Source organism: Acomys minous (genome assembly GCF_964271855.1).
Source record: "Acomys minous genome assembly, chromosome: 4".
NCBI lineage: Eukaryota > Metazoa > Chordata > Mammalia > Rodentia > Muridae > Acomys > Acomys minous.
The window spans coordinates 24889212-24906570 of record NC_140486.1 but is presented as its reverse complement, the minus strand read 5'-3'; the positions used below and the strand labels follow the sequence as shown (position 1 = coordinate 24906570).

At 41.5% G+C, this 17359-nt stretch overlaps 1 protein-coding gene across 7 annotated transcripts in view; it reads right to left on the bottom strand.

Annotated features, from left to right (window-relative positions):
- PIEZO2 (piezo type mechanosensitive ion channel component 2) overlaps positions 1-17359 on the bottom strand; it is a 365197-nt gene that overhangs the window by 31651 nt on the left and 316187 nt on the right. For 5 of the 7 annotated variants that reach the window (XM_084780682.1, XM_084780683.1, XM_084780687.1 and 2 more), the window contains 5 exons: positions 14934-14993; positions 10548-10714; positions 8073-8239; positions 2898-3065; positions 46-453 (listed from right to left, as the gene is read on the bottom strand). In XM_084780682.1, the coding sequence (XP_084636808.1) occupies positions 46-453; positions 2898-3065; positions 8073-8239; positions 10548-10714; positions 14934-14993 (970 nt within the window). The remainder of the gene's footprint in view (positions 1-45; positions 454-2897; positions 3066-8072; positions 8240-10547; positions 10715-14933; positions 14994-17359) is intronic. The other 2 variants (XM_084780685.1, XM_084780686.1) reach the window with 1 other exon arrangement.

Sequence of the window (17359 nt, the reverse complement as noted above, 5' to 3'; positions counted from 1 at the left end):
CACATGTTTGTTGGTTAAAGCGTGAGGTCTGCCTCCTTCTCTTACTTGTTCATCAGCAGCTCGCTGGCTGTCAGCTCATGAGTCAGGGGTGGTAAGATGCTGGACTCCAGCTTGTCTGTACGGCTGTCATCGGGGCTGACCACCATGTGGTTCTTGCCCCCAGAGTCATCTTGTGAGGCAAAGGACAGATGCTCAAAGCTGACAGCCTTGCTGTAAGAGGGCGGGGCCTCCACATCGCCATCATCTGTGGAGAACTGAGGCAACTCCTCGTCCGGAGTGAGGCTGATCTCCTCTACCCCAGCTTCATATCCAGCCCCGTACTCCTTGTCTTCTGCGCCATGGAGCTCAGGGGCCAGACCTTCTGCCACCTCCTCCTCAGCCTCAGCCTCCACCTCCTCAATGGTTTCTGTTGTCCCTTGTCGTGAATACAGCATGGTGCACTGTGTGGGCTCACTGTTCAAAGAGAAGATGGGCAGAGTGCTTGTCTTAGCATTTATACAGCTGGGAACCTGTCCTAATTCTTATGATGCCACCTCAGAACTTCCAAGTTAAAAAAAAACCTCAGGCATGTGAGAAAAGGAAACACCCCCACCCCCTCTGTTTTTGTATCCCATCTGTTTTGTTCCTTCCGGAAATTCACTCCCGGTCTGCAGAAACTGCAAGCAGTAGCCTTCCAGATGCAAAAGTGGACAGTGAGCATTGCATCCTTCCAAACCAGAGCAAGTGACACACGCCTCGCAAGGAGCAACCCAGTCTGTGCATAGAAAGTGTTTAAAACAGGATCAATATTCGCAGCCACGAGCTCCAGGTTCATTTCCAAACCAGCACATTTTCAGCACAGCATACCTACCTACCTACCGCCATCACTCCTCAAAGAAGAGAGCATACAGAAAGAGAAGCCATGCTAGGTTGTTCCACAGGTTTTTGACCAAGATTTGTTCTATTCTCAGTCCTGCAGAAGAGACCTGCCCAGGCCCATTGCGGATGATAGAATCCATCAGGTACTGGCTGGACTCGACAAGCACATGCTTTAAAATGCCCCTTCTTTAATGCTGATCACTTCCTCTTTTCTCGTCCTTCGTCTCTTTCTTATTGGCATTGGCACCTTTCCTACTGAATTCTTACCTTCTCTCTTAGTCTCAGACATTTCTAATGAGTTATTGGTTTTGCATGTGGGGCCACCTATTACTATCTCTTCCTAAGGTGGTCACCTTCTCAGCTGCTTGCTCTGTCTCAGAGATTTATTTCTCTATTTTCACCTCTCCCAACCCCCCCCCTCTCTCTCTCCCTCTCTTTCCTCTCTTTTATTTTTAAATATGTTTCTCCTATATTCTCCTCTATATAAGTGTGCCACTTTTATCACTAGTCCCTACTTTGGTCTCCCCGTGCTCCTTCTATAGTGCTCCTCATTTCATTTCTAACCTTTTCCTAGCTTTCCTTGACAGGCTCATGCAAGAAAGGTTAGAACTGAAAACAAAGCAGCCATATTGAATTCAATGCATGCTGAAACTCATAGCATGCTTTTTTCTTAACTGTTTGGCACCCGAAGAAGAGATGGGTATTTAAGATCTGGTGGACGTTGGAGGGCAGCGTGCCAGATTCGGAAATACATACTGTGGTCTGAGTGATGTGTATGAGCAGGTAGCTTCCGCAAACACAGAGAGTCTCAAATGCAGGATACTAGTGTAGACATGCCAATGAGCGATGGATAAATGGATGACATACCTTCTGTGACATCTCGTAACTGAATAATGATGGATGACCGTGCAGGCCCTGAACATGTGCCGGGCTTTGGTCCTAAGTTTGTACCCGCCTAGAGAAACCGCTGAGAATGATAGCCCTCACCAAACTTTTGCTAAGATTCATCTCAGTTAGCATACAGGGTTCCCTCTTGGGAAGCCATTGACTTGACCAACACCTCAGGGCATGTTCAGGCCATGGCAGCCAGATCTACATTAGGTCCAAGTTCCAAAGTGACTGTAATAGTATCCAAGGTTTGGGGTCACCTGAGTGCCTTAGAGACCAAGTGCACCTTGGGGGCTCTTCAGAGTGGAAGGATATAACAAACAAGCTCGTATCTCATAGAGGATGCCCTAGAAGGCAAAGCATTGTGCTTACGCCAGGTCCCAGTGGACAGTACCAGTGTTAACATATGCAACTGCAAGCAGAAGGTTGACACCACCTCTGTCGTGGGAGACACCCAGTGGCCAGAATGGAGTTGGCTTTGGTTTGGGTTATTTTCATGCCAGGATGAACACAAATGGCTAGAGTCTGTGGCAACAGCTCTAAGATTTGGGGTGAGAGGAAAGGGTTTTGTGTGTCTATGCAATTAAATTAATTTCTAACTGAATGTTGCTTTTTGGCAGGATCTAATGAGGAAACTTAAGCCAGGGATAATTGTTTCCAAACAAGGCAGATAGTAGTCTAGAAAGCTGATGCATGTTTCTATATAATATTCTTTTCAAGAGCCAATGTTAAAATATATCCATTTTTCCTGTGAGATATACATGCCAAGTATAGACATTTATTTTGCTTTAACTGAAAATAGCTATATTTGGCAGATTTTCCTAATATATACTAATATGTCTATATTATATATCAAGCACATATCTCTGAAAATGAAAGGCGAAAAATGTTTTTAGAATGGAGGGCAACAATTTCAATCAGTTTTTAAGCAACTGCTAACAGACAGAACAAGGCCATAGTTCATGAAGCACTGTCTTGGGAACAATTATATTACAGGAAGGACTATAGTTATCCATTTTTTAAAAATCATGCAAAATTTTAAAATGGAAGCAAAAAGAAAATTGGCATTCATCCCATGAAGTTATCTTTGCAATGGCATCCTTGAGGGAGGGACTTAAGAGAATGGAACGAAGCATGCACGAGTTAAGCACCTTGATGCTACACTGCCACTGTCAGCTGATGAGGAAGACATGTCCACGCTGAGCATTTTACGGAGCCTAGGCCGAGCGCGCTCGCTTGTTTTAGGAACAGGGTCTTGTCCATCTAAATCATCAAGGGTGGACTGCCTTGAGATCAGCAGGGTTGCTTCAGTGTAGCAGCTAGCAGCGCAAACAGTTACAGAGACAACAGAGTTAAAACCCAGTGGCGCACCAAGTCACACGGGGGCGGGGAGGGGGGTAGGGAGGCGGGGGCCAGCGGGGACAACTGACCAGAACCCCGCCATGCGGCAACCACACACAACACCACCAGCAGGATGAACTCAGCAACAGGGGGACTCCAGGACAGGGAAGGACCTGTTTGGCAGGATAAATAAACAGAAGAAACCAGAGTTGGGGGAAAAATGTACTGGCTGAGGGTAAGCTTTCAAATGGCACTCTCTGGGTGAGGCACGAAGCAGAATAAGGAGGAGACCCACGAGTCTTCTTACAAAGGTCATATCCTTGTAGCTTTGCATGGCAACAGATTCTTGTGTGACTGAAGAAAACACGCTTTCTTTGGGATTGCGAGCCCAAGTTCATGGAGAGCATTTCTCAACTCAATTGCATAAGCAGAAATAATTGCTGGTACACTTTGTAGAAAAAAAATTAGTTTTATAACAGTCTTCAAAATGAGAGGCAGAAGGTCAGGGGTGCCAGCAGCACCTGCTGAATCTCTCACCTTTCTTTCTGAGTCATAACCAGGGTCCTTTGCATGTAGAAGAGATGCTGATCTGATACGTGGCTGGGCATCAAGCAACATAACAAGTACAATGGTACCAAACCAAACCAAATCAAACCAAACAAAAAACAACGAAGGAATCCTAGCAATGCCAAACACATTTCATCTCTTACTGTTTTGCTTTACCTTATTTTTCTTATAGATCAAGCTTCAAGACTTAGTGGGTGTCTGGAGGGAGAGAACCCATTGACTAAATCCCTCATTTCTCAGTAGCCAAAGGAACAGCCATTGAGAAGCAGGCCTGAGGCCCCTCCACGGCAGGGCCATGGCTACTTCTCAGGCAGCAGATTTCAAATGACAGCTGCCCCTTTATACTAGAGAATGCTTCTCAGAATGCAGGTAACGACATTTGCAGCAAAGTGAGCAATGCTTTGATTAAATCACACACCTGATTTTCTGAGGAACCATTAGAAACTGGCTCACCGTCTGGCTCTGGATTTAAAAGACTTCCATTAAAGGAAGTCTGTCGTCATTTGCTAGGGTCCCACTCTGACTGCATCTGCTGTTGTCTTATATGAACAATGTCTGACAGGGATGTTGGGACAGACGCCGTAAAGGAAAACAGGCCACACCATGGTCATTCTTGCTAACGGAGGGTGGCCACATGGTCACCAGAGTCTGTCCCAGATTTGCTGATGGATGAGGAATCTTCTTAGTGACATGCTACCTCTCCCCAGTCTATGGGTTCCTGGAGACCTTAATGGAGGTGGGTTTTTGTTTGAAGACACTGAGAATGTCACTCAGCCACTATGAAGAGCAAATTCTTTTGGTTCATGAGTTTCTCACAAAGTGAACTTAACATCACCTCTTTCTTCAGGTTAAAAAAATGAAAGTCAAAATAAATTACAGATTAGTTATAGTGGCTCTGGATCCTCATGCATTTACTGATTGACAGTTTCATATTGCAAATATTTTAACATTGTTTTCTAAAAAAATCAACCTATAAGTGTGATATCTTGTGACTCCCAATGGTTTTCCACTTAGATCATATTTAATGACAGTTCTCGGTTTTGTTTGAACTGGTCTTATACTTCTATAACCTCCTAGTGTTGATTATTTGTTTCTTAGCTGAACATATTATAAATTTTTATGCAACTAAAAAACCACTCATATAGGAATCCTGTTTGTAAGTATATTTATTTTTACCTTACATTTTAATGACCTTGTGATTCCTTTTTTTAAAGAGTTTGGTTCTAAAGCAGCTACCCTAAAACCTACCCGGGTATGATTTTAAGAAGTCTATGAAGAATCTTAAGTCATATGGGAAAATGTGTTTGTGTGTATTCCTTTTGGGAGATGACAGATGACTTCTTCACATTTCAAAAGATGTCTACATCTTTATTTACCTCTCTCTTTACTTGTCAAAACTTTGGTATCCAGGTAACAAAACACAACTTATTATGAAATAAAGCGAGAAAGGAGGTAAGGAGGCATTGAGAAATATCATGTCACAGTAAGGGACAGCATGCCTTGACAAAGAAAAAAACAATAATAAGTTATATCCCATACATGTATATAATTATATTCTTCACTCTATGGGAGGGAATAACTGCAGATGAATATGAGGGTAATTTTTGCGCAAGTGAATAAGATTGGTCTGAAAATTTTTTTTTGGAATTAAAAGCAATAAAAAATACAGTTTGTATTGATGTACATATTGCAGAACAGAATGGGCTGAAGCTGAGGAACACTTGCAGGTGTTATGGATGACTGATGATGGGTGGTATGCCACCTGGGGATGTCTCAACAGAATCTCAGTGTTTGTGCCACCTCAGTGTCTTTATCATTCTGCTGTTCCCATAGTTTTAAATGGTTGTTTGGTTATCATTTGGTTCTAAAGTAGGAGTATTTGGAAATGAAGATTTTTTTTCCCTCACTGCCATTCACCCCCATGTAGGAAGCAGTATTTGTCAACACAGAGAATGTCCAGGGCACCCAGACCTGCCTACCTCCTCCACCTCACACCTGCCAAACTGCACACATCTGCACACGTGTGCACATCTGCCCTGCAGTCTTCACTCAGTGTCATCATAACTGTTATTATTATGGCAGTAGGGAGTGAGCCTAGTGTCGTACAGCTCTGACCTACGCTGTCTCTAAACCATGTCCTTAGCTCACCCTTCCCTGATGAAGAAAGGAGCTGAGAGCTAGACAGAAATAGGTAAGCACTTTTTAAAAATGGGGGTAAAATGGATTTTAACTCATGACATAGACATTGATCAGGGAGATAATGATTGCAAAGTCATTTAAATGACTTTGACTTCTAGATGTAGAGAAACTTGTTGGAACAAGATCAAAGGAGAGGACTTCCAGCTTCCACACAGGATAGAAGTCATGGTTTACAAAAGTGTCTAACTGAACTACAAGAGAAACAGTGAGCTTTTTGTTTCAGTGAGAGCTGAGGAGCAAAGCTTTCCTTTTGCGAAGAGCATGGGTGGTCTCACAAGGCACGCAGAGTGCTAAGAAGGGGCCCAGTGCTAGCTATCAGCTGACAGCTGTCATCAGCATTTTCTCTTTATAGCTGTTGCCACTACTAGGTGTCTCAGAAATTAATGTCTGAGAACAGGGCAGAACTATAGGTAGAAAGAGAAAAATATATTTTACCACTATGGCAATTTCTTTTTTCTAACAATTATTTTATTCTAGAACTAAAAAGCATCTTAAACACCATCCCAATTAGGAAATAAACTGTTCACCTTAAGCCCTAAGAGGAGTCTGGTCTGTGATTTTAGAGCTTTAAAATAACTAGAGTATTCACAAGTTAAGGAAAATATCACCTCTTTATTATTCCTGAAAAGACCTTAAAAGAGTTCTGTTTGGGAAGAGAGGAAGGAGTATATCCACGGACAGTTTTATCTGCACAAAATCAATATAGGCAAATATATATGTTTGTGTGTGTCTGTGTGTATGTAATATATATATATAAAAAGTTAAGCAATCTACCATTTAAAAATGTGAGTTTTTACATGTTTCCATATGCACATATGATTATATGCAAATAGAGAGTGTGTATGTGTTATATAAATAAAAGAAATTCTCTTTTCAGACTAATAGATTTGGATCCATGTCAAAAGCAAATATGGTAGATCGATATATTTGAGTTTCTCTAATTGGTCAACTCAAAGACAACAAACAATTCAGTAACAGACGGGAAACTATATTTCAAATAAGAAATTGTCTATTGTCTATTTAACCACTTCTATCCGGTGAGTACAATTTCGACTTTCAGCTTTGTGTTTTTACTCTCTGGTACTGGTGATTACATCCTGGGCCTTTGTAGGCTAGACAAGTAAATGACCAATTGAGCTACATCCCAAGTCCCTTTGACTTTTAATTTCTGGTTTTGAGTTTGGTATTAATAAAGTGATATCCTTCCTACCTCCTTTAATCCTGAATGAAATGTAGACAATATTTTTAAAGAAAAAATGTGGTCAGCAGCTAAAAGTGAGGAGGGTCTACTGTGCTTCCTCACTCTAGAGGGTGAAGGAGGTCCTAGCCTTGTGTCAGAGAGCCTTCACAGATTGAAGCAATATGGGGGAATGATCCTTATTTCTGTTTGTTCTAGAATTGAGTTAAAGGCTTGCCCTAAAATAGGGATTTTTATTAGATATTTGATGACAGAAATACACAACTATCCTCGCAGATACAATTCTTGGCCTGGCAGAGAGCTGCATGGGGCAGCTCACCCAGTCAGATATTTTCTTCCTAAGACAGTGACTCGGGCTTAGTCAACTTTGTGCAGTGGACAACAGTGATCTAGAATACCATGGTGCAGGGGCTCCTAAGGCTTTTCAGGGTAGACAGTGCACTTGTCTGGGAAGAAGGAAGACATATAAAAAGATAGTATAGCAACCATTAGTACTGAGACACCAGCTGTCCTGCAGTGAACAATGCACGTGTGACCATAAACCTAGAGAAGAGGGAGGCTAGCAGAATTGTTTCTGAAGTTTTTATTCTAAAATTTGAAGTAACAATTTCAATAGGAAAATATAAGTGTTGTCCAGAGAAGGTAGAAAAATGCTATGAGAAAAGACACTTTGTGGAGCAGCCAATTTGAAAGACAGTAAATATGTAGCCCCTACATAAATAGTAATGAGTAAAAGCCAAATGGGATAGACTATTTTTATTTGCCTGAATCTCATAAATCTCTATGCTATGCCAGTTAATGGATGTGAGCACTGCAGCTGTTCACTGTTGGTGTCTGCTTTTACTCAGTTCTGTCTATAGCAGGACAATATTCCTTCAACATTGCTGTCTGGATCTGCAGGGCCTAGGATATCACCTATGCACTTTAGTAACTTTCACTTCATATATTCACTTCTCATATTGCTGGAATCTACCTCATTCGCTTTGCCAAAAACGAATCCAATGTTTAGAAAGTGAAATACCTGGAGATACTGTCATGGGAATCTAAGCTATCCATCCTGTGAGCTGCCTGGGCCCTGGAACCAGCTCCAGGGTGTTCGTCAATTGTGTCCAGTCCTGATTCTCTGGAAAGGTTCATGATGTGGTTCTGGTAGTAGATGTGGATGCTTTCCCGTGTTGGAACGTTGCCCTGCAGAAAAGTGGACAGCACAGTGGTTCTTACAAAAATCTTTGTTTGAACAGTGCCAGCAGTTCTCAATACTGACAACTCTTAGCAGCCGCACACATGTACAGCCAGGACTGATGAGATGCTGGTTAACTTAGGGGTTCACGTCAGGCCACTATGGTTCCCAGTGCTAGTAGATGCACTGGTTGGTCTTCACTGTCAACCAGATTGGATTCAGAACCACTTAGGCTACACATCTCGGTGTGTCTAAAAGGGCATCTAAAGGAAGGTTTAGCTGAGGAAGGTGGACCAGTTGCGAATGTTGGCAACATCATCCGATGGGCTGGGGTCCTGGGCTAAATCAAAAGTGAAAACAGAGGAATCCGTCTGTGCTGGATAATTTTCTGTCACTCTGCACAAGAGAGGAAGTCATCTGAGAGGAGGGAACCTCAAGGAAATGCCTCCATAAGGTCAGGCTCTACACAAGCATCGTCTTAATTGCTGATTTGTAGAGGACAGCCCAGTCCATCATGGGGGTTCCATGCCTGTGCTAGTGTTCTTGGGCTCTATAAGAAAGCAGGCTGAGCAAGGCAGAGGGAGCAAGTCAGTAGGCAGCGTCCCTCCATGGCCTCTATAATAGCTCCTGCCTCCAGGTTTCTGCTCTTCTTGAGTTTCTGCCCTAACTTCCTTTGATGATTAACAATGATGTGAAAGTGTAAGCTGAATAACAACCACCCCAGAAGTTGCTTTCCATCGTGGTGTTTCGTCACAGCAATAGTGTCTAAGACACCAGCAGAGCAGCAGCATTCATCTCCGTGTTTGCGGCCTGTGATACAATGTGACCTCACCGTACTCTCCTACTGCCACGCCTTCCCTGCCATCACCGTGATAAACTGTATCTCTTTGAGCTGTAAGACAACCTTCCTTCCATCCTTAAGTTGCTTTTGACAGTCATTGTGTCACAACAAAAACTAAGGTAAGTAATATACAGGGTATAATTTTTGCACGAGGACAATATTGTTATTTTTGCGGTTACTTTTCTAGAAACTGGTTCAAACTGAGTGTAGAAAATTATCAAATCTGTTTTCAAATAGGCTAATTTCAGCTAAGTAATTTATTTTCATTATTAATTTTTATTTTTATTTTGTGTATTTTATATACTTTAAGAATGTTCTCAATCTCATGAAGGTATAATTGACAAAATTATACGTATAGATTTACTTTTAAATACAATATATGAACCATATATAGAATTTATGTATTTTGTTAGCTCTCCTTATATCCTAATTTTTTACATGGAGGTTTCAGATCAAAATTCCCAGATTAAAACTATAATTCTTTATACGGCACAGCAAACCTATAAGCTCTGATGGAAGAGAGAAAATGAATAAACTAGGGATTTTCCAAGGACTTGTGGTATGTGTGTGTGTGTGTGTGTGTGTGTGTTTGTTTGTTTGTGTGTTGGTTTTTGTTGTTTATTAGCATGTGATAGACCTCAACACACACAGGATTTTATTTCAGAGTTTTAGATAAGGTTGTTTTTGTTTTTTTCTGTGATTAACACCTAGTCCAAAAGCAACTTGGTGGGAAAGAATTTATTTAATTTTATAGGTTATAATTTATCAGTAAGAAAGTCAGGGCATGAGCTCAAGGCATGAATGTGGAGGCAAAAACTGTAGCCAAGACCATAGGGGAGTAATGCTTATTGGCTTGCTTGCTCCCCATGGCTTGTCCAGTCTTCTTACACTACCTGGGACCATCCCCCTGAGGATGACATCAACCCCAGTGTGATGTAATGTTACCCTCCCATATCAATGTGTACTGACTTGCCTACCGGCATTTTGATGGAGGCATTTTTCTCACTTGAGATTCCTCTTCTCAAATGGCTCCAGCTTGTGCCAAGTTGGGGAAAACAAAATGAACAGCAACAACAAAGCAACTAGCCAGGACACAGGTTGACAAATCTGAAATCCAAATGCCCCATGTTTGAAGCCCCTTAAATGCTAATATGATGCCAACAGGTAGGAAAGTCTACACAAGCTCTCCTGCACAGTTGTAGTGAAAACACAAACACATTTGAAATAGTCTAAGAAATAACTTTCAGGACATGAATATGATGAAGTGGAAATAAAATTTCATGTTTATATTTGGGTTCCATGCCCCAAGGCATTTCACTATTTAGGTGAAAATATTTTGTAACCCAAAACCAAAACTGGAAATTTGAAAATCCCCTGGCCCTATGCATTTTGGACTGGGAAGTACAACCCGTGTGGGTATAGTAGCTCTTTGAACACAGCAAGTAGTAAAAGGAAAGCTGCCAACAGCATTTTACCTTCTTAATCTCTCGTGTCAGCATGCATCTTTCAATCCTCAGAACTGTGGATATGTCGATATGTTCCCTTGATATGGAGTTGAGCCAAGTGGTGAAGCTGTCCACCGTGGCCAGGAAGAGAACCCAGGTGAACTTCAGAATATTAAATATCCTCTTGATGATATTATCTAGGCAGTAGAAGCATGTCTCAGTTTCAGGGCACAGTACCAAGAGATGTGCTGTTGAGTACAATGTGGGGTGTACCACATGCAGATCTGGTTTTTGCATGGTGTCCCTTACGGGGTCTAGCTCCTCATCCTTAGAGACACAGAGGGGGCTGAGGCCCAAACATCTGTGTAGCTCTCTACACACCCAGTGGCAGAACTAAGCCAGAATAAGGTGAGATTTGCCATGTCAGTCATATTAGGCCTCAACACAGTTCCTTGGGGGTCCCTAGGGACTGACAGGACCCCTAAAGATATCAAGCTCCATGGATGGCCAAGTCCCTTAAATACATGAAACGGTATATATACAGTCTCTCCACATCTTCCCTCATAGTGTGAGCAATCTCTATATTACTTTTAATATTTGCTACTAGGAACACTCTATGAAAGTGGTTGTTATACTGCATTACCTAGAGGACGACACTACAGATGTTCTTTCTAGAGCATTTTGGAATGTGGTTGGATGAACCTGTGTCACATGGAATCTATACATATAGAGGTCTGACTGTAAGAGGGTTAGTAAAAGTAGAGATTGAAAGCCAAAGGTGTGCCTAGTGTTGACTTAAGAATAGAAACGGTCTGTGCCTGTCTCATGGGGCCCTTTAATGCTTTTCTACAATTATCATAGGGATTATTGGTGGGGTCTGTTTATTCCCCTTGCACTTGTACTTCTTGCAAACCATCCTATGTTCCACAGAGCTCACTCCATGAGCTGTGTGCGCTCATGTTCTACTGATCCAGCTTCCTCATACAATTAGATGGAATTTTATGTTAACAACAAAACTCTTCACATGGAATCCATCATCATCTCCTGTAGTAGATGTAAACGTGCTTTTGTTTTGATCCCAAGTGTGGGATATGAAACAGATTTGTGTGAGGGTGTGCATTGTTTGTCCTCTGGAAACAGACTTGTGAGAGAACAGATGATATTTGTTCACTAGAAAAGGAACCGCCTAATGCAGGGGCATGGTCTTTGCCAAAGGATAAACATCCTAGTACACACTCTGAGAGGATATATGTATGTATGTATACACATATGAGCCTAAAAGAAGAGGTGGGGCTTTCTGGTCTTGGCTTCATTTTCCTATTGTTTGGCTGTTCACTGCTCCCCTTCGAGATGCTCCTAGACAGAACCATTCCAGTGAACGCTTTGAGGTTCCGGCTGTTGCTCCAGGCTCTGGTGGCTACGTTGCAGTCACCTATGCTGAATTGCTGGTTTGCTGTTTAATGGGTCTGCTGGAACACTGCTGATGATGCCAGTGGAATCGCTCCAAGGAACTGAGTCTAAAAAGGTCTACTTCTCCTGTTTCCATTAACCTCTTTTCTTCCTGTCTAGGGTAGGTGGGTTGGAAGGGAAGTATAAGCATTAAAGAACCCCAAATAAAGTAGGTGTGAAAAAGTTCAAAGCCTACAATCTCCAGGCAGCAGAAGCCCTGGGACTGCCAATGTGTTTTTACCCTTGGCCGTAGCTGTGTCTGGAAGCACTGTAGAGCTGTCACATAGCAGAGTCCAGTTGTGTGTAAAATGCCAACAGCATGCACACACATCTCTTAGAACTCCCTAGAGGCTATAGTTAAGACCTTTGAATACTCAGAAAGATTGGAGGAGGATTCACAACTTGTGGCTTCACCCTCTGAAACATCACTCAGCTTTAAAATTAAAAAAAAAGAAAAGAAAAGAAAATTCTGTCACTTGGAACAATGTGGATGACAGTAGAGGACATTGTGTTACACTAAATAAGCCAGGTGTGGAAAAATACATGCCAGATGATATCACTTTTGTTTTCAGCCTAGTGATATTCATGGAAACAGAGAGCAGCGCCATGGCACAATGCCAGAGAAGGGAAAGACTGGGAAGAAGTGCGTCAAGGCAAGCTTACAATGAATGAGAGGGCTATGTCTGTTGATCTACAGATGGTAAGGAGATGGTAATTAGTAATTTTGTATTATGCTGGGATTTGCCAAGTAGACGTAAGGTGGTCTAACTGTGGTGGGTAAGTGGACAGGCAGGTTTATCTGCTGGGCTGCAGCAACCACTTTGCTATGTGCGGGTTTAATAAAACCATGTGTTGTATGCCTCTTACTGTATACTGCAAGGAAGACTGGGAACAGAAGGACTAGATCATTCTGTCTTCCTTAGTTACTTAGGTAAGCCAATGGTCTCTTAATCACATGCCAGCCCCACAGGCTCCTTGTCTAGTGTGACCTGATGTGACCCCTGAGTGGCCTGTCTTTGTGCCCCACCAATCTGTGATTTGAAGGCCACAGTGTGAATCAGTTTGGCTTTACGATGAAGGAACAAAACTGGATTTGAACTAAGTGGTCTAGGAGGAAAGACAAGATTACTTCTAGTAAAGTTTTACTCTTCTCAAGGGGTCATACAAGGAAAAGAACCTCCAGGTGAACACCACACCTGAGAGGGATGAGGGGAAGAGGGTGGCAGATTAACCACATGTAAGGACAAGGGAGGGCCGGAACCTTGATGTCTGATGTCCCCATGGGAACAGTTCCTTCCCATGCAGCTAACCATCCCCGCTGCTCTTCAGGACTTCACTGGACTGTGGTATTCCTTTGTCCTCCATATGTCTCAGGTGACAAACAACAGAAGGTCCCTTGCTGAACAAAGTAGCAAGGGCAGAGATAAACAACCTCATGGAATGGGATGAAGGAAAGATCCATCGTTGCCCCAGAAGAGTGGTTCCAATGGAGAGACGTCACAGATGCCTGCATTTCTCTCTGTACTACAGTCTCCTGTTTATTTGATCAGTTGTTTATTTATCTAGCACAGCATATGTGTCAGTCTTCCTGCGTGGAGGCCAGAAGACAGCACCCAGTGTCCTCCAGTACCATTCTCTGTAAATCCTTTGAGGCAAGTTCTCTCATTGTGCCTATGGCTTTTGTTTTCTTGACTAGGCTGGACGTCAGCATGCCCTAGCAATCCTCTCGTCTCCCCTCGACCTTCGTCTTGGAGCTGGAGTTCCAGGCCTGCACAGGATTTCTGGCTTGTTTACATGAGCACTGGGGCTGAACTCCAGTTTTCATGATTTTGCGACTCAAAGAGTTCCTAACCTGTGACCCATCACTCCTGATCTTATTATTTTCCATTTAAAGAACTCTAGACCAGGACACGTAATGGCCATACTTACTTGGAGAGGACCCTAAGCTGCTTTTACATGCTTTTACAGACATGAAAGTTTGTTGGCCGCAAAACTTGGAGCAAGAACCACTAATACACCACAACAGCTCTTACATTTTTGTCAACTTGTTCTTTTTTTTTTTTTTAAAGTTACTTGCTTCAAAGTAATAGTTGTTAGTTATTCAACATTTGGTCCCTTTATTACTTATTTCTACACTTGTCTAATTTACAGCATATTTTAGAATAGCTAGCAGAGAGGACTCTGAGTGTTCTTAACATACACACACACACACACACACACACACACACACACACACACACACACACACACACACACCCCAAATGTTTGAGATGATGAAAACATTCATTAGCCTGCTGCCATGATTCCCCTGTTGTCTATGTTCACCAAAATATGTACTACATCTCAGTTCAAAAAGTAAATTTTAAGAAGTCTTATTTTAAAAAAGAAAGAAGAAAAAAGAAATGTCAAGCCTTGAATGCCTTTATTCTGGTGGCTTCCATCCGGCAGCAGTGTTGTTCTCACTCATAGCTACAGGCACCAAGGACTTCCCAGGCAGATGGGAACCCAGCATTTCAACCCGCTGCAGAATTCCATCTCCATCTCAGCAGAGATGGGAAGTCAAGGGGCAGGATTGTGATCAGTCAGCTTCAGTGGAGACTCACGGCTGGGTTGGTAAGTTTGCAGTAGTAGCCTTCTTTACCACACAAAGCAGTGGTATATTTTTCTTTTTTATTGAAAATTAATTCTTCTCTCATACAATACCTCCTGACTGAAGTTCCCTCCCTCCACTCCTCTCAGCTCTCCCCTCACTACCTCCTATCTCCCTCAAATCCAAGGATCCTCTGTCTCCCTTTAGAAAAAAGCAGGCCTCCTAGGGATATCAGCCGGACATGGCAAAACAAGACACAGTCAGACAAGGCAAAAGCTCTGATATCCAGGCTGAGCAAGGCAACCCAAGAGGAGGAAAAGAGTCCCAAGAGCAGGCAAAAGAGTCCTCATGGATCATCTTTGTCTCGATTTTGTTACCTGGTCCATCAGATTTCTTTTTGACTGGCTCGTCCTCTCGATCATCCCATTCCACTGGACCTGCACATAAAATGTGTTTCATTATACGGACTCTATATTAATAGAGTCTTGAGCCATCTTCATGACTAAAGAATATTAAAAACATTTTCCAGAACATTCATTTGTTGAACAAAACAGCAGGAGTGAGATGAGTTTGCCTCACTAAATATTAAAACTAACTCCATGACTACTAGACTCAGAAGCATGTAATCATGGTCCATAAACTGGCAGTAGGAGAGTGGGTCAGAATACAGTCACAATTCATACCTAAGTTGAACTGGGAGTTGATGGCTGACTACTGCTTATTACTAGCACAAAAGAAAGGCTCTTTTAATAAATAACACTAGCATCATTGCCAATGTAACTAGCTGTACTAAAATATAACAACAACAACAATAACAACAAAAAAATCCCCAAAACCTTTAAGATATAAGTGAAATTAGTAGGAAATACAAGAGATTATTTGCTTAAATATTGAGTGGTAGAGACGTTAGCAAGATATTAACTCTACAATATCAGAAATTTAGACACATTTTGATATTAAAGCAATTGCACATTGTTTAGATAGTCATGTGTCATAAACTAAATCAAAATATAAGCATTGACTAGGGAAGTAGGATTAAACATAGCACAGGAGGCAATATGCCCGATGTACAAGCAGCCGTAAATAATAAGAAAAGAACAAAAAGAACGGCAGAGGACAATGATAGCTTGATCTTCAACTAAAAATTACAAATTATATAGAGTGAAATATGTGATTTTACACACATAAAATATAAAGTAAAAATGCCTAGTATCATTAGACATGGATTAAACTAAATTCCAGTGAAAACACAAACCATCTGTAAGTCCTCAGAAAAACAATAAAAATACAGTGAGGGCCTTGGTATGACATTATAAGAAATGTACTTCCTTTATCTGACATAAAAGAGCATAAATTACTAAAAAACTTCTGGGGGAAAAGCTATTAAAATGTATGAGGCATTGGGGCTGGAGAGATGGCTCAGGGCTTAAGAGCACTGTCTGCTCTTCGAAAGGTCCTGAGTTCAATTCCCAGCAACCACATGGTGGCTCACAACTATTTATGATGAGGTTGGTGCACTCTCCTGACATGCAGGCATACATGCAAACAGAACACTTTATATACAATAAATAAATATTTAAAAAATAAATAAAATGTATGAGGCATAGCTTCTAGCCCAGTCTTCCTACTTTGATAATCTGTTCTGTAAAAGTGTTACTCTTAACCCCTGTCATACTTTTAAATGTGAATTTTTTTGCAAGGATACCTATAACACTGTTTGCTGTGGTAACATGAGGAGGCAATCTTTTTGTCCATTAATGATGAAATAATTGAATAAATTATGCATATCTGTACTATGCAGCCTTTTATAGCCATCAAAAAAACCCAGGAGTTTTATGACTAGTTAATCGGAGAAATGTTCACAATACATTACCATGAAAGTACAAGATGCCTTTGTGCACATGAACTCAATTCTGAAAAGTTAACAAGCAAACATGCACTTGCCAAAGGGGAGAAGAGCAATTTTTCTGGGACACTGTGTGTGTGTGTGTGTGTGTGTGTGTGTGTGTGTGTGTGTGTTCACCAATTTCTGGATCTACCTTTACCACTGGCTTATTATATTGAATGCAGATTAAATTTATCTTTATAAACAAATCAATAAAATGCAGTTATAGTCACCAGGAAATAATAGGAAAAGGAAGGTAAAAATGAATAAATTGCATAACTAGTTATATGAGAAATTTTGAGTTTTTTTTTTTTCTTAGCTTCATTACATTGTCCTTGCACAGAATCACATTAGAGCAGATAAACCTAGGCTTCTCTTTAATGACATAATTTAACCTCTACTCTCCCAAGAGGCAGCTGCGGTTATTAGTACAATAAGGTGGGTCTTTTGTTTCTTTTCCTTCTCTTACATTTAGACACTATGATACATACCCATTTAAAATATAAAGTACTGGGTTGAGGTACTCTGACTTTCTTTGTTCCATAAGTGGTTTCATTAAGTGTCTGTTATTTTATAAAATACTGTTTTTCACTTAAATAATATGTCAGGAAACTGCTAAGTAGTATATGTATTAACTACTTTTATGCCAGTTTGGCACCAGCTAGAGTCATTTTTGGAAGAGAGAACATTAACAGAAAAAAATGCCCCCAACCTGGGATCAAGGCTGTGGTACATCTTTTTTTCTGACTGAATTGATATAGGAGGGACCAGCTCTTTGCGGGGCGGGAGGGGGGAGCGGGGGAAGGCTTGAGACCCATTGGCAGGTAATCCTGTTGTAAGCAACTAGGCTGCCTTGTTTTGTTTCCTTTCCAGAGTTCATTCATTCTCTGGCTTCCTCCAGTGATGGACTACAAGGTG